The 23170-nt window shown below is 37.3% G+C and overlaps 2 protein-coding genes and 1 long non-coding RNA gene across 3 annotated transcripts; all 3 read left to right on the top strand.

Moving 5' to 3' along the window:
* Positions 1-2222: 2222 nt before the first annotated feature.
* Positions 2223-3384, top strand: LOC137722269 (uncharacterized). Its single transcript, XR_011066750.1, has 4 exons — positions 2223-2491; positions 2692-2735; positions 2849-2909; positions 3012-3384. It is a non-coding gene; the product is annotated as an uncharacterized lncRNA (long non-coding RNA).
* A 3390-nt stretch (positions 3385-6774) lies between these two features.
* LOC137721757 (aspartic proteinase PCS1-like) lies at positions 6775-8655 on the top strand. The gene has a single exon (XM_068460779.1). The coding sequence runs from the start codon at positions 6844-6846 to the stop codon at positions 8176-8178; it is 1335 nt and encodes a 444-aa protein (XP_068316880.1). The 5' UTR covers positions 6775-6843; the 3' UTR covers positions 8179-8655.
* A 6153-nt stretch (positions 8656-14808) lies between these two features.
* Positions 14809-22550, top strand: LOC137722038 (laccase-17-like). Its single transcript, XM_068461040.1, has 10 exons — positions 14809-14946; positions 15104-15167; positions 15249-15417; positions 15922-16035; positions 17884-18034; positions 20161-20312; positions 20400-20644; positions 20834-20962; positions 21062-22030; positions 22267-22550. Exons 1-10 carry the CDS (start codon positions 14809-14811, stop codon positions 22395-22397), a joined length of 2262 nt encoding a protein of 753 aa, XP_068317141.1. The 3' UTR covers positions 22398-22550.
* Positions 22551-23170: the final 620 nt, after the last annotated feature.

Raw genomic sequence — 23170 nt, 5'->3', positions numbered from 1 at the left:
CATTTGGTTCAGTGTACTGCTCACTCATACCAAATAACTTAGAGGCGCAGCTTGAGGAGACTAGTGCCAGAGGCATTTTCATTGGTTATAGCACATGTGAGAAGGGCTACAGAATCCTCAATCCTAAAACACTGAAGGTGACAATATCAAGAGATGTAATCTTTGATGAAAATGGCAAATGGGATTGGGAGAAGGGCAAGTTGGAAGAGGTGTGTGTTCTACTCATTTCAAATGAGATCATTAAAGAAGATGACTTAGGGGAGGAAATCTTTGCAAGTGAATTTCCTACTCCTCAGTCTGAGCATTGCTAAGCTCTCAGAATCAACATGTCACTGCAACAAGTTCTCATTGTGGTCCAATTGATTTTGAGAACCTTGATTCAACACATTTGAGATGGAAAAGCCTGAGCGAAGTATACGAAAATGCAACATGTGCATTGTTGAGCCTGAGAACTTTGAGGATGCCTCAGTAGATGAGTCATGAGAAAAGCTATGAGTGAGGAGATTTCTAAGATAAAAAAAATAACACATGGGAATTGGTGAACATGTCATATGACAAGCCAGTGATTGGTGTCAAATGGGTGTACAAATCTGGATGAGTCAATTCAAAAGAACAAAGGCTAGGCTAGTGGCAAAAGGATATGCACAAAAGTCAGGAGTGGACTACAATGAGACCTTTGCTCCAATGGCTCTCATTGCACTAGCTGCAAAAGAAAGAGAGATTATTTCAGCTAGATGTAAATTCTGCATGTCTAAATCGAGTATCGAAAGAAGAGGTATAAGAAGAGAAGGTTTATACATTGCACAAGGCATTGTATGGGTTGAAACAAGCTCCAAGAGCATGGTATGGGGGATTGATTCATATTTTGCTCAATGTGGTTTTCAAAAGAGTATCAGTGAGGCAACTCTTTACAGTAAAACCAAAGGTACTGCAGGAATCATCATTGTAGCAATTTATGTAGATGATATTGTCTATACTAGAAGTGATCAAAGTTTGATGGAAGAATTCAAGGTTGATATGATAAGCAAATATGAAATGACAGATTTGGGCCTTGTACACCATTTCCTTGGACTAGGGGTTATGCATACTGAATCAAGTATATTTATACACCAGAAAAAATATGCTACTTCTTTGCTCAAGAAGTTTGGTGTGTATTCCACTTGTTCCAAATGATGAATTAAGAAAGGATGATGGGAGTGGTGTTGCTGATCAGCTCAGCATAAAAGGATTGTAGGGAGCTTCTTGTACCTCATAACAACAAGGCCAAATATAATGTATGATGCATTCGTGTTGGCAATGTTTATGCACTGTCCAACTAATAAGCATTTTAGAACTGCCAAAAGAATCTTGAGATATGTGCAAGGAAAACTAGATTATGGCTTGGAATATGAAAAAGGGAAAGGAAGTGTGTTGATTGGCTACTGTTGCAGGGATTAGAGTGGTTCTGAGAATGACACGAGAAACACTTCTGGTTGTGCATTCACATTTGGCAGTGGAGTGTTCGTAGGCTTTGGTTAAGCAACAACATGTGGCTTTATCCATTGCTGAGGCTGAGTACATCAGTGCTTCAAGGGCTAATGCACAAGCAACATGGCTAAGGTTTGTTCTGGAGGATTTTCGTGAGTTTCAAACTGAAGCAACTCCTTTGAATTGTGATAATACCTGTGTAATAGCCATTGTTGTATAAAAATGTCGTGTGTCTTAACCTCGTACGCTGATAAGATGAATGACTAGGATTGGATGATGTAATGTTGGGATAATCCCGCTCTATGTAACCGTTAGGGAATTGAGCTTGTGATTGGCTCATTCCCTCTCACACACATTTCGTGTGAATTGAATGGAATAGTGAGGTCATAGCCTCTCTGCAAGTTTTTCTAGAAATTCCTCTTCATTCTCTGCAATTTTCTTATCATTCTCAGTTCTTCTCTCCTTGATTATGTGTACCTTATCCTCAATAGCTTACTGCTTCCATTTCAAAATACTCGAACACATTGCGCAGTTATGTTTAAGACTTGACATTCTATTTTCAAGGTTTCAAAAATGGACGTGACATAGTAATTTACATTTATCTTGTGCTGCAGTGTTATTTTTTGCTTCTTCATATACACTGGCGTAGCGGTATGTGGCTTTATGATGTTTGGAGACTCAATCCACTCTCAGTTCACTCTAAACATGCCCAAACAGTTTGTTGCTTCTGAAATTGCAGTGTGGACAACAGTATGGTTCAAGAAACTTGGTTCCTATTCATATATGAATCCAAACTATCGAAGTATGCCCTAGTTTCGAATTGCATTTTCATCATGTTTTATTTTCTCGATTATACAGGTTGTGAACCCAGTGACAAAGTACGCCTTGACGATGACGCCGGTGGACTGGAGTTTCGAGGAACTCCTTCCCGAAGCTTGGATGGGATCTTACTTGGTTTCGATCTTCGTTCGAACACTTCTAGTTCTATCAACTTTGGCTGTGGCCATGAATTTTCTTTACTTCGGTAAGTTGTTGAAAACTTTTTGTTCTAACCATGTCATGTTATGTTGTTGGACTGTCAATATCAACTACTAACAAAGTTTATCTGGTTGAGTTTTAATTGACAATCGAGTGACATAGCATATCAAACTAGCATTTACTTTTGGAATAATAAGATAAGGCCAAACTCTAAATATAAATTCATTTTTGTGAATTGGAATGAAGGCTCTGTGATGGCATTGATTGGATCCTTTGTAGCAATGCTAGTGGTGAGTAACTTCTTTCTTATTTTCTTTCTTATATATATGTGCATAACCCTACCCTACAGTACTACTGGGTGCAGTTGATCAATTAATTTAGTTTTTCTTGTGTTCCTTGGCAGGCTGTTGTCTTCCCATGCGTGAGTTATCTCATGCTACTCGGGTAGATTAACAAAATTGCAGGTAATTAAGAAGCAAACCATCATTGTACTAAATGAAATTTAATTACCGGAAATCTTGTGTTATAAAATGGTTTTCACAAAGGTTTCTTGTTCTAATTTTCAGGTTGCAACCTGCATTATGATTGTCATTGTCGGGGTGGTGTGCTCCATTATTGGAACATATTCTGCAATTTCAAGAATAGCTCAACAATTTGTGGAGTGAAATAGAAGGAAGAATTTCGAGTCCCACCTGTATACAAATTTACAAATCATGATTAGTGAGAATTAATTATCTCAAGATGTGCCCATTCATGTAACTACCGATCAGCTTTACAACTTTCAACTGGGGTCTTAATTCTTTCAGGAATATTTCTTCCTTAGTTAACACAGCCTAATATACAGAAAGGGCTTCGCTACGGGATAGCTAGCTGAGATAACGAATACGTGTCATTCTATTATTGGTTTGTTCGACCATGTAATACAAATTGTTGTACTTCATTAGGACTTAATACAAATGGAAACAACAAGAGATAAATTTTATTATAACTCGGGTGGTATCTGAAACAAAGCACTACTTGATTTAGGTTAAGATATTGTTACTGTGATATTTTAATTGTAAGTAGAGTAATTTTATTCCTACCATGTTTTTATACCACATTTCTATACCATCTTAGGCGGCATTTGATGTGGACAGTCACATCATTTGAAAATTTTACAAAACCCAAAGGAATAAAGGAGAAAGACTCCTCGTATACCACAATCATCATTTAATTAATTAGTTTTTCTTAATTATTAGTTTATTAAATAATAAACTAAATTTAAAAATCTGATTAATTCAAATGATGTGGCTGTCCATATCAAATGTCATCTAACGTGGTATGAAAATGTGGTACAAAAATATAGTATTAATAGCATTACTCTTGTAAGTAAGTTTTTTTCTGGCCTTCCCACGCAGATGGCTTTATTCTACACATGCAACTAACTTGGTCCTTGTACTTGCTCAATAATGGGTTTCATTTGATTCCAGTTTTCTGATTCACGAGCCAAATAGGACCAGGAGCAATCCATTTGGAGAAATGGAGACTAATCATGCAAGAAAAAACATGAGTCCTGGTCCTGCCCCTCGAACAATTCAGCATAACATGTGCAACCGCCCTGAACATTATGTTTGTAGTATTCACAATTACACATTGGTTTGCACATTGGCTGCCTCACCACCCATGCATATTGGATCTCACAATTTAACATCAACAAACGTAGGCCTAAATATTTCTCTCTTTTCTAAAAGAGAATACCTGTTTAACTCTATATTATATTATGATCATGGTGAAGCTTGCAAGGCCGCAATTGGGGAGAATCTCTCATAAAACATGTTTATATGTTTCGTTCTGTCTCGCTCGTTACAAAATGAGTATACAATATGTGACAAATAAGTTTTTCTCCTCTTGCAAGCAATCAAAGAGAAACACTCATAAACAAATTGTCTACGGTTCGTTCTGTTTTGTTCGTTACAAAATGAGTGTACAACATTTGATAAGTAAGTTTCTCTTTGGCATGCATCCATAATTTGATCATCATTTCGAATCCACTAAGATACGTCATATTGTTTTTTGACAAAAAAAAAAAAGAAAAGATATGTCATATTGTTTGAAGTCCTTATATTTGTAGGGATTTGGATCTCATCTGGATCCAAATTGTGAGAATCTTCACATTTTAATCATTCATTATGCATCGTACATTAAAAAATCATTTGACTTTTTTTTATTTAAAATTAAACAAAAATATTACTTGCCGAAAACTGATCGCACGATGTACAATAAATGATTAAGATGTGAAAATTCTAGAATCCCCACAAGTACATCACGAGAGAATCCTCTCCCTATTTGTAGGACCAAACCCTAAAACGAAAAGACCCTTAAACCGCAAGAATTGACTTGGGGGCCTCAGGGATTTTGTGTCATGTGATAGCTGTCCATTGCACAGCCTCACACAACGGCCTATACTCCCGTCCCCAGGAGGAGAGCAATCACTCATGGGTCACGTGCAAAACCCTCAAAAAATAAATTCAGAGTCCAACCAACAAAAAGAAAAGGTTGTCCATACTTTTAGCACGAGGATGCCATCATCAAATACCATTCAATTATTCTCCCTCTATGCGCATTAATATTAAACCTAGTAGTAAACCCTTTTAATTAAAAAAATAATAATTAAAAACCTAAGTAAACAAAAGCACATTTTAAAGGGTAGATGAACTATATAGAGTCAAGTCGGCCTCCCATGTGAATTATGGCACCCTTTTTTATTATTTGAGTATAATAATTTTCAGAATGTCATAAATATCCCAAGTTAATTATGTATTTTTATGTGTAAAACAATGTAAAACATTATTAATTTAGAATATTGATGCTGTAATATTTTAGATGTAAGTAAGTTTTTTTTCTCATAAAAATGGCATATTTTACCTTGTCATAGAGGGTTACATTGGTGTGGTGATTTTTATTTTTATTTTAAACAAAATATTATTATCTACATTAAAAGATGAGAGAGTGGACTGAACTTTACAATGGACTAGTAATAGTATGATTCAAATCCGCATTTAACCATTTTAAAGAATCTCTCGTTTTGAGAGATGAATCATGGGACTTTAATTGGGTAGAATCATCTAATGAATTTAAATCACTTTAAAAGCTATCTGAAAATTTTACCGTAATCATCTGGTGCATGATTTGGCAGTGGTAACTTTTTATAAGGGCAATCGATTTTCGGGTCTCTTCAAACCAACTTTATAGAATGCATGGCTTTAAAATTTTAGTCACTTTAGCTGTAAATAAATATCTTGGTTAAAGCGACAGACGCCAATGAACCATGGAATAGAAGGCTTCTTCGAATTTACATAAAGATCTAACCATGTAAAAGAGTAGAAAAAAAATGTAATTTTTCTTTAATAGTTTGAACTATTCAGTAGTACAAAAAGTGAACAATTGGGATTCAAAAATACAATTTTTATTTTCTTGACAATATAATAGATATAAAACCAGGTTACCCAATAATTCCGACTATTAAAGACTTATTCAAGTAAATGATATGTGTACCAAAGCAAACTAAGCAAAATCTTGTTGGGTTCAAGTGTGAGGCAATTACGTTGTAACCATGCCAAACGACATCATTGGGCTCTGTCCTCTGATATACCTTGTAGATGAGAGACTAGAATTCTCTTCCCTCCTCTTTCTATCTTCTTCCATAATTTTCTCTCACATTCTCTTATTTTGTCTTTCTCTTGTTATAAAAAATTAATATAAGATGTTGACGTGGCTTAATCGTGACTGTTCAAATAGGAGAGGAATGAAGGGAAGGGGGAAAAAAAATGGGAGAGAATCCTACTCTGTAGATGAGTGAGGATCCAGGATACTCCAATCACATCCGTTCATCATATATCGTGTGGTCAGTTTTTATCAGATACTGTTTATATTCAATTTTAAATAATAAAAATTTACAATGATTTCTTACCATATGATGTACGATAAACTGATATGATTGAAGAATCATCAAGATTATCACAAAGAGGATCCAACGAGGATCCTCCTGACTTGTAGATCTCATTACATGGAGAAGCCTCGGATGCAATCAAAATGTCAAGATCATAATATATTATTTAAAGTCAATCACTTACTATCACGAATTAACATGTTAATAAAATTAAAAAACACATTACCGATTAGTTTAGAATTTCGTTACCGTGACCGTGACATTTACCGGTAAATTTCTCTTTGTTCGACACTTATAAAACTGAGAAAGTGAAGCTTCTTTGCTGTCCCCAAAACACAGGACACTCCACATTCAACCTCATTTTATAGATACCTTTCACTCCCACTCCTTCCACCCAAAACGCCATCTTCTACATTCTGCATCCCTTATACTATTCCAGTTCTACCGCCATCAACTCTATTAATTCCACCATGAAAGTCTGCACATTCTGCAACTCCATCCAAAACCCATCTCTAAAGTTCCAATCTTTTCTCTTAATCTTCTCAGCCACTCTCCTCATTTGCTTCACCGAATCCAAACTCCAAACTCCACCACTCATTCTACCCCTCAGAACCCAACAAATTCCATCTGGGTCCCTCCCAAAGTCCCCAAACAGGCTTCCTTTCCACCACAATGTCACCCTCACAGTCACCGTCGCAGTCGGAACTCCGCCGCAGAACGTTTCGATGGTCATCGACACCGGAAGCGAGCTCTCCTGGCTTCACTGCAACAAAACCCGGGACTATAACAACACATTCGATCCGACCCAGTCCACATCCTACTCCCCCGTCCCATGCTCCTCAGCCACCTGCACGAACCGGACCCAAGACCTCACCATACCCGCTTCTTGCGACTCCAACAAGCTCTGCCACGCCATGCTCTCCTACGCCGACGCCTCGTCCTCCGAAGGCAATCTCGCCGCTGATACGTTCTACATCGGCAGCTCCGGAATTCCGGGTTTAGTATTCGGGTGCATGGATTCAACATTTAGCTCCAACTCCGACGAAGACGCGAAGACAACCGGGTTAATGGGCATGAACCGCGGGTCGCTCTCTTTCGTTTCCCAAATGGGTTTTTCGAAATTCTCGTACTGCATTTCGGGTTCCAATTTCTCGGGTCTCTTACTTCTCGGGGACTCCAATTTCTCATGGATCGCGCCATTAAATTACACGCCGTTGATCCAAATCTCAACGCCGTTACCGTACTTCGACCGCGTCGCGTACACCGTCCAGCTGGAGGGTATTAAAGTTTCGGACAAGTTGCTGCCGATACCGAAATCGGTTTTCATACCGGACCACACCGGGGCGGGTCAGACAATGGTCGACTCGGGCACCCAGTTCACCTTCCTTCTCGGCCCGGCTTACACGGCCTTGAGAACCGAGTTCCTGAACCAAACATCCGGCATTTTGAAAGTCTCGGACGATCCGAACTTTGTCTTCCAAGGAGCCATGGATTTGTGTTACTGGGTCCCACAGGGTCAACCGAAACTGCCCCCGTTGCCTTCGGTCAGTTTAATGTTTCGGGGGGCCGAGATGAAGGTATCGGATACCCGGCTGCTGTATCGCGTTCCGGATCAGGCTAAGGGAAATGATTCCCTGCATTGCTTCACATTCGGAAACTCTGATCTTTTGGGCGTGGAGGCGTACGTGATTGGTCACCATCATCAGCAAAACGTGTGGATGGAATTCGACCTCCGAAATTCAAGGATTGGACTGGCTGAGGTGCAGTGTGATTTGGTGGGACAGAGATTTGGTCTCACTGTATAGCTCCATCGCTTCGATTGTCTTGGCCTTACGCACTATAAGAGCAACGCTTTAATCGTTACTGTCTCATTTTGCTCCAATAATTTTATGCTAGGGGTAAATTTTTTTTCATGTGCCATAACATTTTGGACCCAACACTATGTAGCGGTTAGTACGGTTCATAATTTCTTCTCAGGCATCGAAGGTTTTCAATTGGACCATGTAGATTTATTGTGTAGCTGAGGACCATTGTATTTACAATGGTCCCTCGGTAGCGTTGTCGTCTTACTATCATAGCTCAATCATGATGGTTACTTGTTAGATGCATGGACCATTTTGATTGGAGGATGAGAGTAGAGTATATATAGATAGTATGATAAGGATTGGTTTTGTTGCACAAACTTGTTTTTGCCAATAATGTGTAATGGAGAAAGTTTAATTTTTGTGAATTTCGGATGTAATGGGAAAATGTAATGTTTTCCTATATTTGTGTAATTATATTTTTATACGGTTAATATTTGCATCTCACATGTGGGTCAATACATATGTCACATTTCTTGAGAATAATTTATTTGCACTTTTCAAATTTTATAATCGAAATTGTTTAGCTTTTCAATCATCATTTGAAGGTTATTTTATAAATAAATAAAAAAAATCATTCGAATAAGAGATTGTTTAGTCATTTGAATCTTAAAATAAATTTACGATATAAGGAATGCACGTATCTCAAGTGTTGCGAATAACATATCTTTGCCTTTTAAATTTCAAGATCAAAAATATTCAATTTTATAAATCTTCATTTCAAGATCATCCTACAAAAACTTATTCGAATTGAAATTTGTTTATACCTTAAATGTGTGAAGCAAATTGACGGTATAAATAATTGCAATTCAGAGAAGTTGACTCATAAGTGAAGGAAATTTGACGATGAATGCAAGTTCATTGTTAAACTTCTTTCTCTTGTGAATCGGTTTCTCTCTCTTGCAATTACTTCTTGTTGATTTTTCCAGGTTCAGCTTGACCAGATCAGGTTTCCCATCTGAACCATCATTAAGTTCACTTGACTTCTTAGACATGGTGCGGTGCTTGGGTTTGGTGGGTTGTAGTTGTTTGATTCTGCCAATTTTTATTTATTTTTTATTTTAATTAATTTTTGAAATTTAACTACGTTAGATTTTCGACCTCTTCTTTTGTTTTTTTTTTTTTCCCAAACTTTTTCTTTTGTTAAATTAGGTGTTAAATACTTGCATGTGTCCAATATTAGAGGTGACAAATATCGATTTGGTTACGGAAGATTCAAAGCCAAAATTTCACATTTTTAGATTTTTACATTGTCACATGTGTTAGAAGGTAAGATTATTTCAGTTACCATGCCACGTGCTTATAATTTTTGCAAAGATTGTCTAGAGGGTGCCTTTTCTGGAAAACGAGAGAGAGGACATACGAGGGCGGAAAAACATTGCGAGAACATAAGAACGTCAAGAAATGCGTGTCCTCTCGAAATGATATAGCTGATCGCATGTGTAGAAAAACTTTCACTATGAAGATGGAGCTGATTGGTCAATTCGTTCTTTCTCGAGTTAGATTAGTTTAATTTTATTGTAGTTGTTTGTGTCATTTTATTGGTTACGACTTTGTGTGTTTCTTGGTATTGATCTGTCATGTCTGCAGTTATTGTAGTTATTATGGCACATATGTACCAATAGTTCCCAATGGTTCTTGTTCGTGCGGTGGCCATTTAAGAGTTTTAGACATGGTTTGATACTGAGGTGATTCTGAAAAAAATTGGTATAAAAAAAAGCTAGGAGCTGTTTTTGTGTTTGGTAAACATTCAGCTTCAGCTTTTTTTCACAGTTTTGGGTGAAAAAAAGCCAAAAACAAGAAGCTGCAAAACCCAGCTTTGAAAAATTGATTTTTTTCCACATATGTTTTACATAAAAGTTTACCAAACACTATAATACTGTTTTTTTTTTTTCAAAAGCACTTTTACAAAAAAGTTTACCAAACACCCTGCTGCTTTATTTCACAGCCTCTTATTCTCACAGCACAGCAGAATCATCTTTTTTTCAAAGCACAGCAATACTAAACCAGCCCTTACTCTCTTTGTATGTTTGGGCAAATTATCTCCGAATCAAATTATTGACCATTTGAGAATACATCAATTGACACCTCCTTATAATTGTGTTGATTGATCAATGAAATCTCACTATCGTTTCTTGTCAAAGAAAATCACACTAGCAGACAATATATATATATGGTGCATTTGAACAACATGGACCATATTGATGTGGATAGACAAACATGGAGACCATCATTAATTGATTTAAATGTAAGTAACCATTTGTGATAAAAACTAAAAAATAAATAAATAATTTGAAAAATAAAATAAAAGATAAAACAAAATAACGTTAGAGCAATCCGAGGGAACCTGAATTCACTCTAGGAAAGCAGAACAACTTACATGAAACATGTTAAGCGCCACGTGGCATCCCAACCCAATGATGCATATATAGAAACAATGACAAAGTTTTGAAAAATAAAAAATAAAACTCTAGGATACCAATAAACAAACAATAAAGGGTCACTAAACTGTGAATTATATACAGTAGTGCTTGTTTAGTGTTCTAGTTCTATTCTTCATTAAAAGTTTGTGACTGCTTCTGCTTAATATTAACTTAATCGTTTCTCTGTTTGTTGCATTGTTCAGACAAAGATTCACAAGGCTTTGTCAAACAAAGAGCATTTTGACTGTGAATTATAATACTCACCACAATGTCACAGTCCATTGGTACCCAGTTCTTGTCTTGTGAACTTGGCTTTGGTTTTTTTGTATAATATTTTTTTCAAAACTTCAAATATTAATGCTTAAAAATTTTGGAGAACAATAATGGCCAAGGTATACTTCGCAAATATGTCTGGAGGAAAAGGAAACTAATTAAACGTCGTAGATGTTGACTTGTATTAGGATTCCTACAATTGTGGGATTCCTACCATATTTGGTTTCCTAGTTTAGGATGTAATTATTCTTTCCTTTATTATGATAGGATTGTATATGATTGTATATATACCTTTGAATGAGATGAATACAATATCATTGAAAAGCATTCTTTCTTCTTGGCACTAGAGCCGAGTTAGGAGAAAAAAAAAAGGAAAACATTGAACCCTAACTGGGTTTGTATTTGTCATGTCCCTGATCAATTGCAGCGAGCAACTTAGAGTTGTTGCTACCCGTGTCTTTGATCAATTGCAACGAGCAACTGAGAGTTGTTGCTACCCCGTTCTGTCAGTCCGTTCGCACAGTTCTAGATTCCCACCACAACGCTACCTTATCAGTCTGTTACTATGTTCCAAATTCCCATCACAGCGCTGCAGGTTTTAGGTTATACCAACAACAAGATTGATGGCTGAAGAAAAAAGGGCCGATTCTAGGATTGTTCTAGTGGCTGCTCCAATTATGGTGCAGTCAGAGAATTCAAGCTTTAATATTGGTATGGTATTGGATGGGAAGAACTATGATTCATGGGCTCCTCTCATTCAAATCCATATTGCCGGAAGGAAGAAGATGGGATATCTTCGTGGGTCTATCAAGGCACCTAATGAAGACAATCCTAAATATGATGATTGGTTCTCTGAAGATCAAAAAATTAAGAGTTGGCTTATGTCGTCAATGAAGCCAGAGATTATGAAACAGTACATTCAGTTGTCTACTTCAAAGGAAATTTGGGAGTCTCTTAAGGCAGCCTACTTTGATGAGAATGACGAGGCTAGAATTTATTCGTTGAATCAGAAAGCATCATGTCTTCGTCAGAATGGCCGACAGTTGGCTACCTATTTCGGGGAGCTAACTGAGATTTTCCAAGAATTGGATCACTTTAATAAAGTATCCATGGAGTGTGAAAACAACATCAAAGTGTTTCACAAATCCACTGAGAGACAACGAGTCTATGTGTTTCTTTGTGGTCTCGATGATATGTTTGATCAGGTTCGTGGAAAAGTGTTGCGGAAAGATTCCCTGCTTGGGCTTCAGGCTTCTTATGCATATGTTCATCGAGAAGCTGATCGGAAGGAAGCAATGAAGATGGAAGTTGACAAAAGTGAACCAGCTGCCATGGCAGTAAAGGCCCGTGGATCATCCTCTTAGTCGAACCAAGATGGGTCACAAAACCGACCAGGACCAACTCGCCCTTACCAAACAAGCCGGGATCGTCCCAAGGTAAGTGCCTACACTGTGGCATGACAGGACATTCCAAGAGTCGCTGTTTTAAGCTAATTAGATATCCCTAGAATTGGATAAGACTCATGATCCTCAGTGCAACAAATCTCGAGCTTCCATTGCAGAAACCAAGAGTGATTCCGACCAGATAGCGGACAAGGCATCTGCCATAATTGATGCGGTAGGTAGTGATGGTAAGGCACTAACCACCTCTACTTCTGTTACAAATAATAAACGGATAATTGATTCTGGAGTTATTGAACTTATGACTTGTGATTCTAGACAGGTTTCATCATTAAAAACCTCCACACAAATCGTAGTCAACATCGCTAATGGTAATGTCATCCCTGTTATTGGGGAAGACACTATTTCCCTTTCTAACACCATGAAACTTGACACTGTTCTTGTGGTTCCCTCTCTAAATTATAATTTGTTATCTGTTGCCCAAACAACCCTTGCCTTACATTGTTTGGTTATTTTTTTGGCCCTATTTTTGTGTTTTTAACGACATCCGGACACGGAAGACAATTGGTTATGGTATTAAACGAGGGAAACTTAATTTATTACTTGGAGTTGACAACCAAAACTTCTGGCTTGCTGACTCAAGCTCTTTCCGTTGATGATTCTCAAGGCGATAATAATAAAGTGTTAGACATTTGGATGTGGCACCGACACCTTGGATATGCTTGTTTTGGTTATCTGCATAAGTTATTTCCTAGTTTGTTTGTCAAGAATGATGTTTCTCAGTTTAAATGTGATGTTTGTGAAATTGCTAAGAGCCATCGAACTCCCTTTCCTCCTAGTTTAAATAAAAGTTTTGTTCCTTGTGCATTATGATGTATAGGGTCCGTCGAAAATAGCTACTCTTGGTGGTGCTCATTGGTTTGTCACTTTTTTTGACGATTGTACAAGAATGACTTGGGTTAGTTTGTTAAAGTCAAAAAGTGAAGTTAGTTTGGCTTTTCAAAAGTTCCATAAAATGGTTGTTGTGCAGTACAACATGAATATCCAGGTTCTTAGAAGTGACAATAGGGGTGAATATGTTAATATGGAACTTCGTTCCTTCTTTGAACTGCATGGTATTGTTCATCAAACCACGTGTCAGCATACTCCTTAACAGAATGGGGTTGTCGAACGTAAAAATAGACACTTGTTAGAGATGGTTCATGCTTCGCTCATTGAGGCACATCTGCCTCTACATTATTGGGGTGAAGCACTTACGTCCGCGACCTATCTTATTAATCGTCTTCCTTCTCGTACTATCAAATTCCATAAGCCATTTCAGGTTCTCATGTCTCAGACGAGCTGTCCACTGACTCCAAATCTTCCCCCCTAGGTCTTAGGGTGTGTTGTTTTTGTTCACCATCATCTTCCTCAACGAAACAATAAACTTGAGCCTCGAACCTTCCCTTGTGTGTTTTTGGGTTATGCCACTACTTAGAAAGGATATCATTGTTATCATCCTCTGAGCAAGAAAATGTTTATCAATCAGGATATGATTTTCCATAAGAAGGACATGGTTTTTGGATCCTCTGAGTCATCACTTCAGAGGGAGTATCGAGATAATGAAGTTCTAACCCTTGATTACTTTCCCATGGTTAGCAATGAGCTGCATGAAGAGCATCAATTGCAGCCTTCATATTTGGAGCCCATGGCACATGAAGAGCAGCAGCGCACAATTGTAGGTGATCAGCAGGATACCGAACAACAACCAACAAATTAGGATATTGTCCAACCCACGGGTTCCACAGGTGTTGGGCTTGAAAGGTATATGGAAGACCAGCCTTCGGGTCATACGGGTTTTGGGCTTGAAAGTGAGCTGCAACCCACTGTTTTTGATGGAATTGAGTCGCAACAGCCCACTAGTGTCAATAGAACCGAGCAGCAACTATCACAGAATCTTTCTCTATATGTTATATCAGGTCAATGTATGAACTCGTCTTCTGTAATTCTCATAACCAATCGTCTTCTACATCAGATGCACCTCTACTTAGCCATCTTCCAAAGCGTATTAGCCGAGGTATTCCGAAATCCATTTATGAGGCAAATCCTAAGTGTAAACATAAGTATTCCGTGAATGAACCAAATTCGGATTCAAGAGTGAGATATCCATTAAACAATTATGTGTCTACCTGTCACCTGTTAGAATCAAATAAGTCATTTGTATATCAATTATCTACTGTATCTATTCCTAACAATGTACAGGAGGCCTTAGCAGATTCTCGCTGGAAAGATGCAATGAACGAGGAATTGAAATCGTTAAAGAAGAATGCTACCTGGGAAATTATTGACTTACCAGCTAGAAAGAAATTTATGGGAGCAAATGGGTCTATACAGTGAAATACAAAGCAGATGGAATGGTGGATCGCTTTAAAGCAAGATTGGTGGCAAAAGGATATACATAGAAATATGACATCGACTACACCGATACGTTCACACCAATGGCAAAGATCAATACAATTCGTGTTCTACCATCCATCACAGCAAACCTAAATTGGCCTTTGCAACAATTCAACATAAAAAATGCATTCCTCCGTGGAGATCTAACCGAGGAGATTTACATGGACTTTTCCACCAGGGTGAAATGATCCGGATATATAGAAACAAAAGGTATGTAAATCATTGTATGGGTTGAAGCAGTTTTCGAGAGGTTGGTTTGGTGGATTTACCAAGTCCATGAGAGCATTCGGTTATAGGCAAAGTAATTAGGATCACACGTTATTCTTGAAATGCCAGAACGAAAAGGTTACAACTTTCATTGTATATGTGGATGACATCATGGTGATCGGTAACGACCCTGGTGAATAAGCAGCCTTGAAAAAGTATTTTTCTACCTAAATGAAAGATCTGGGTTCTTTAAAATATTTCCTTGGGATTGAAGTGTCAAGATGCAAGTCTGGGATATTTCTATCACAAAGGAAGTATGTTTTTGACCTGTTAGAAGAAACCGGTATGTCGGCATGTAAGCCGATATCTACTCCATTAGCTGAAGGAATGAAGTTGGGTATCAATCAGAACCAAGACCCGGTTGATAAGGGGAGGTACCAAAGGTTAGTAGGAAGATTAATGTACTTGGCCCATACTAGGCCAAATCTTGCTCATGCATTAAGTGTAGTTAGTTAATATATGCATAATCTAGGAGAACAACACATGAGTGCCGTTATGAGAATATTGAGTTACTTGAAAGGAAGCCCTGGTAAAGGAATTTTGTTTCGGCAAAATGGGCATTTCAAAATTGAGTGCTATATAGATGCTGACTAGGCAAGATCGACGGATGATAGGCGCTCGACATCTAAGTATTTCACCTTTGTTGGGGGAAATTTAGTAACGTGGAGAAACAATAAGCAAAATGTCGTAGCAAGGTCAAGCGTGGAAGCTGAATTTAGAGGTATGACACTTGGTATTTATGAAATCTTATGGCTTAAGTTTCTGTTAGAAGACTTGGGGGTCAAACATGGTCAGTCGATGAAGTTATTGTGTGACAATAAAGCTGCTCGTGATATCACTCATAATCCTGTGCAGCATGATTGAACCAAGCATGTGAAGGTTGACAGGTTCTTTATTAAAGAGAAGCTGGAAAGCAAAGTAATCGAGGTTCCTCCCAAAGAAATTGAAGACCAAGTAGCAGATATTCTCACTAAGGCGGTTTCTAGTGACAAGTTCTCGAGGTTTCTAGACAAGTTGGGCATATGCAACATCTATGCACCAACTTGAGGGGGAGTGTTGACTTGCATTAGGATTCCTACAATTGTGGGATTCCTACCATATTTGGTTTTCTAGTTTAGGATGTGATTATTCTTTCCTTTATTATGATAGGATTGTATATATACCTTTGAATGATATGAATACAATATCATTGAAAAGCATTCTTTCTTTGGAAGATAAGTGGTTTTCGCACTTATTTTATTCCTTTGCAATTTGTTTTTCTTTAGCTCTTGGATTAAATAAATCCAAAATAAAATTTAAGAGATAAAAATAAAGGAGTGTAAAAAGAGAAAACATAAGTCCAAAAATTATTTTCCAAAACTGAATTTCACACACAGATTTAATCCAAGTTTATTTTCAAAACTCATTCTAGAGCCGTCCACTTTATGTATAAAAAAAATCCAAGACTAAGTTTGTTTGTGCACAATTACAAACAAGTCAAATTTGATCTAGTTTGCCTAAGGTTTGGTTCTCATTGATGAAAAATAAAAAATAAAAAAATAAAAAAAATAAAAAGAAAGCTAGTTTTAAAGGGCCAAGATGAAGAGGAAGATGGTTCTAACTCTCCATTGTCAAATGTGTTCAAACATCGAATCGATAATTTACCAGAGGTACATTAAAGAACGATAATAATTTTTCCATTATTTTTCAATTTTATGGATTAGTATCATTATAAGAATCTTTCAAAGTACTAATTTCAGGCGTCAAATTTTTTTATACCCAATTTCATTGTTTGTTTGTCGAGGTTTGAGTTTGGCTCCTCTAGGGCTTGTCAGGTTGTCGCTGTTTGATTTTTCCAGATTTCTTCTTTTTCTTTTTTTTATTTTTTATTTTTTCGGAAACTTAACTTTGTTAGATTAGGTAGGTGTTAATGTACACACAAAGGAATCCAAACACTAATTTCATACCTATATTTCAGTTTATGCCATATTTTCATTAAACACTATTAACAAAACTAACTTCAGGACGTGGAGAAATGGTGATCACACTGAAGAGAGAGGAGCTCAGAAATTGTGTACGAAACAGACACCGCGTTATTTTCTGCACCCCAATTTTTTCCCAGATGATGAACTTGAGATGGTAGCTTTCGATCCAAATGATGAGGATAATTTGTATCTTATGAGTTAATTATGACGGAGACATTGTCATGTGGAATATCAGTAGGGGATTGGGGTCAAGGTTGTTGGAACAATATTAGAAAATATGAAAAATAACAATATAATTCCAAACATAATAATTACAAAGAAATTCACAAGATCAATTATATATGAGATTAATATAAACAACTAGAGAGAAAATTAGAAAAACTGACAAACTTGGAGATTGAGGCTTGTATAAATGCAATGTCCTAAAGACAGAATTTCGGTCCTACTCTTGTGCTTGTAGTTCGGTAGGCGTCCGTCTTCCAGGATGCAACAATCTATAATCCGAAGTCAAAACACTTCAATCTTTGGACTCTGGCGAACTTCATATATTCCGTACTCTCAAGACACGACTTGGATTTTTACTAAGACTTTGGAGAAAACTCTTCTCTTAATTCTATTAGATAGGTGGGATGCTTGAGTTTATATAGAACTAAAGCCACCATTTTTAAAACATTGTGACTGCTGCCTAAAGTTCTAATGAACAGACTTAACTCATGAATTTGAATTCAACTATGACACATGACTTTTATTTTCATTCATATAAATATTAAATATTATAATATTAATTATAATATATAATTTCCAACAAAGATTAGGTGCGGAAGGTATAAAAGGCATGCACTTGTTCCCATTAGCTGTGCTCCCATGGTGACTATACCCCTGCAGGTCCATGAATGATCAGCTAGACCATGTGAAGGAAGAGCAAGCACGTACTACTTCGAGTTCAGTTCTGTTGTGCCCATTTTTATTATTCTTTGGTGAACCTTTTCTTGTTCTTGTTATATACGTAAGACCGACTTTCGTCCCTGCTCGACTGGTGAGTCTTGCAGTCAAGTTCGCTTCTGCCTTTGCACTCGAGGGCCAATCTCCGTCTGGCCCGAGCATTGCAGATTAATCATCAAATTTTCAAGTTTTAATAGATCAATTCCATGTGGAAAACATCTCATTAATTTCTTTGGGAAAAAAAAAAAAAAAAAAGAAAAGAAACAGGTCACTAATTTCTTGTAAGCAGAGCTGAAATCCAAAAAATGAGGAGGATAAGGACGTGATATGTGGCTCCACTGTGGTTAATCTCATTGGCCTCGTACATCCATGACTTTTCTTGGTTACGGATCATTTTTCAAGTTTCTAGTAATGGAGGCCTTCCTCTTAATATTTATTTTTTTCACGAGTGAACGATTGAGATTTATCTAAATGAATCATTCTTTTTTGCTCTTTCATGCAAATGAGAGCAAAATACATGGAGTGATATGTCAGCGAGCTCACTTTAATTTTCAAACATGGGCTACGAAATCTAAGAACTAATCTTGCTTCACTACATTATATCTCACCAACCTAATGTTAGTTGTCTTTCATTGCTGATGTTCTAGTAAACCCGGACCCTACTGGCATTAACCTGAATTCACCCTGAGTTAGGTTGGATTCATATTTTTTTCGGCTCAATGAAACCATAGTCCAGATCCAGTTCTGAATTGTAAATGATTGTTAGGATTGAATTTACCATCGAACCCACCCGAGTTGCAACCCTACTAGCTAGAGAGTAGAAGGTGATTTTGTCACACTATTTTTAGTTTCTCATTGACCCATGATTTATGGTCATCGGATTGAATACATCAAATAAAAACAGTGAAAATAATCAAACATGGATACGAGAGAGCATAGATATGGTATATAATTATTGTTTCCCCAAAACAAATTTACCCATTTAAAGTTTTGTTGCAAACATTGAGTGCACACAAATCACATTATCCTATCACAAGTTGGTCACGTAACCAATTATTGTGAAAAGAGCGTTCTACTTTCATTTATATTTTATTTTATTTATATACAAGCGATATTTGAAGAGGGATGAATCCATGTCAAGGGAAACTGCTCTTAATCAATTGATATTTAGTTTCCTGTGGATGATTAATTTCAATTGTTGGCTTGGTGGCAAAACCAGATGTGAATTATCTGAAAGGAGACTTTGAAAGGATTAATATTATAATACAAAACCATTAACATCAAAGCTGTTAGGATTGTAAGGATAAATATATAACAAACGACAGCCAACAAGATGGTGTTAACACCTTCCTTTTTTCTTTACTAGTAAGCATCAACGGTAGGAGGTTGAAGTCTACCAAGCAACCATGCAATTGAAGCCCCATATTTTCTCAGATCAATCTGTTATTTTGTCTTCTACCAAAAACGACAGTCATTGCTATTTGCTTTCATCTTAATTTGACATAAATACCCACGTAAGTAGCATGTATCTGTTAAATTAAGATTGTAAAGTGAAAGGGGCATTACAGGAACACCATGTGACACTGTTAGGGAGATATTAATCAATTATTATAACCATAATAATCAGGCTTTAGCAGCACTCTAAAGTAAAACTTGACCAGCAGCTCTATCTACTCAAGTCTGGTCTGATTTTGAACATGAAATTTGTTGCTGAAGGCAACTGCAACCAAATGTCACTGACTTTTATTAATTAAAAAACCCTATAAAATGCTTGATTATCTTAATCTTTCTTGCATCAGCATTTGAAAACAATTCAGCAGATTGAGTGACCAGTGAGATCAGAGAGATGGGTTTTAGTCTTCCTTCATCAACAGCCTTCTCATTGGCCATCTTCTTTGTAGTTTGTGCATTTTTGTGCATGTTTCCTGAGCCTGCATTTGCAAAACATGCTAGGTTTACTAGGCATTACAAGTTCGATGTATGTAATTACGCGTACTTCATTTATAATATCACATGTATAAATTGAACCGGTGTCAAAGTTTTAATTAGAAAAGAACTAGAGGAACGTTAAATAGATAATAAATGATCACTATACCGTGAATTATATACGGCTTATGACATGTTTAGTGCCCCCATAATTTAATTTTTTGTTGAAAATGCGTTCTATCTTTTATATATTACTCTTTAAAAAATATTGTCCATGTTTATTGCATTGCACAGATCAAGTTACAAAATGTGACAAGGCTTTGTCAAACCAAGAGCATTGTAACTGTCAACGGGCAGTTTCCGGGGCCTCGGATCATCGCAAGAGAAGGTGACAGGCTTGTGATCAAGGTGGTCAACCATGTTCAGCACAATCTCACCCTCCATTGGTACAATTCTTCTGCTTAGCTTTGGTTGTTTGGATAATGTTTTTTAAACTTCAAACTTTAATGCTTAAAATTTGGAGAAATTTGCAGGCATGGAGTCAGGCAAACGAGGAGTGGATGGGCAGATGGACCTGCTTATATCACACAGTGCCCAATTCAGATAGGGCAGAGTTATGTCTATAACTTCACCATTACTGGTCAAAGAGGCACATTGTTTTGGCATGCCCACATCTCCTGGCTTAGGGCAACTGTATATGGACCTATTGTCATCCTCCCTAAAAGACACGTGCCTTACCCTTTCCCTCAACCTTTGAAAGAAGTTCCCATCATTTTCGGTACGTTAGTTTTGCATATATTTATGTTATTTATTATTGATGTTATGGATAATGTGTCCATATCGCTGTTGACAGCAAAACATGTTGACATGTTATCGATAAATTTTTAACAATATCGATGTGTGCCCATTCTTCTTTAACGCCATGCACAAAGAATTTCTAAACAGTGAAATTTATATTGAATTGCAGGAGAATGGTGGAAAGCAGACACAGAAACAGTAATCAGTCAAGCCTTACAAACAGGGTTGGGACCAAATGTTTCTGATGCCTATACCATCAATGGTCTTCCAGGTCCTTTATACAACTGCTCAGCAAAAGGTATTGGCTAATAAGTAATCAACATTTCCTAGTTCAAAGTTAGAGCATTAATTTGTTTTATGTATTGTAAATAAACAATGTTTAATATATTTGAACTAGATACATACAAGCTCAAGGTGAAGCCGGGGAAAACATATCTGCTGCGGTTGATCAATGCTGCGCTCAACGACGAGCTCTTCTTCAGCATTGCCAATCACACCCTCACTGTGGTCGAAGCAGATGCTGTTTATGTGAAGCCTTTCAAAACCCAAACAGTTTTAATCACACCAGGACAGACCACAAATGTGCTTCTGAGGACCAAATCTAAGTCCCCAAATGCCAAATTTGTCATGGCAGCTCGGCCTTATGTGTCCGGCCCAGCTGCTTTTGACAACTCCACAACCACAGGATTACTAGAATACGAAGTTGCTTCTTCCTCAACCAACAACAAGAACAAGAAAAAGCAGCTTTTCACACCAGTCCTTCCAAAGCTCAATGACACATTGTTTTCCATGAAATACAACAAGAAAATTCTCAGCCTGGCCAATCCCAAATTCCCGGCGGCAAATGTTCCGAAAACTGTTCAAAAGCAATTCTTCTTCACTGTAGGGCTTGGAGTTCTCCCATGCTCAAAAAATCAGACATGCCAAGGATCAAATAATACTAGGTTAGCAGCAGCCATTAACAACGTGACATTTGTCCAACCCAATACAGCTCTTCTGCAAGCTCATTTCTTCAACCAATCAAAAGGTGTGTACACCACAGATTTCCCTGCAAACCCAGCATTCAAGTTCAACTACACAGGCAGTCCACCCAGCAACATTGCCGTGAGCAGTGGAACTAAGGTGGTGGTGCTGCCTTTCAACACTACTGTGGAGGTTGTTTTGCAGGACACTAGCATTATTGGGGCGGAGAGCCACCCACTTCACCTCCATGGGTTTAATTTCTTTGTGCTGGGTTTGGGTTCTGGGAACTTTGATCCCAAAAATGACCCTAAAAAGTACAACCTTGTTGACCCTGCTGAGAGGAACACCGTTGGTGTGCCTTCTGGTGGCTGGGTTGCCATTCGATTCCTCGCCGATAATCCAGGTAAACAGTAAATCCTCATTAATATAAATTTGACACAATATCATCATAGCCCACACTTTTCTTAGGATTTTTTTCTTCTTTATTTGTTGACAAGGTTAATCAAGTTGGTCACTTGATTCATAAAGGTTTAACATTTGTTATCAAATATCTTTAGCCTTGGTGAGAAATTTGGAATGGAATTAGGGTTTAGCAATCTGATTTGTTTCTTCTCTTGTACATGGTGATTTGCAAAATAGGTGTTTGGTTCATGCATTGCCACCTAGAAGTGCACACCAGCTGGGGCTTGAAGATGGCTTGGGTGGTCTTGGATGGAAAAAGACGCAACCAAAAGCTTCCTCCTCCACCGTCCGATCTTCCCAAGTGTTAGTTTCACGCTTCGCTCATAGATTTCTTGTGCTTCCATTTCATTCTTTTTGTCCAGTTGCTCCCCAGAAAAAGGGGATTAGTGGAAAAGGGTTATGGTTTAGTAGTAGTATCCCTTCCTGTGAAAGATTTGGGTTAGGTTTTTGACTTGTAAGGCCATTCAATTATTGTAATATCGAAATGTAATAGAATATCTCCTTTTACTTTTTGAGCAGTATTTGTCTCAATCATGAACTCTGGAACGCTTTCCAGCTCAAGTTTATACTTCATTCATGCATCTCCTACAAATATTATTTAATTAATGAATTGTTAGTTGTTAGGGAGAAGGAAAATGAATGCGGATCGAATCCATATAAAGATGCATATGCATGATTACTTTTTGCCACTGCGATAAAACGTCATTTGTGTTTTGATTTTGTTTATTGAGTATCAACATTTTTGCACAAACATTAGTACTATGCGAGACGAAGTTACTATTGAAAAGTTTATTTAGTTTAACAGTCATACTGCCACTTGTTTTTATTATTTTATAAACATAAGCAGGTTTTTCTTATTAGCTCCTCACTTAGTATTTGGTATGGTTTAGTGGAGTTTTGTAAAACGTTAGATTGTTGGTTGGGTAATAGTCTATTTGTTGCTTAATTACCCAATTTGTGGTTTGGTAATGGTTTCCTTGTTTGTTAGTGTGGCCCCTTTTGTGTTTGTTTGTTTGTTTAACAAAGCATTTATTTACCTAAAAAAGAAAAACAATTGATCAATGATCCAATAATATATTAA

The sequence above is a fragment of the Pyrus communis genome, chromosome 17 (assembly GCF_963583255.1).
Source record: "Pyrus communis chromosome 17, drPyrComm1.1, whole genome shotgun sequence".
In the NCBI taxonomy this organism is placed as follows: Eukaryota; Viridiplantae; Streptophyta; class Magnoliopsida; order Rosales; family Rosaceae; genus Pyrus; species Pyrus communis.
The sequence above is the reverse complement of the archived record's forward strand: the minus strand, read 5'-3'. Positions and strand labels throughout refer to the sequence as shown.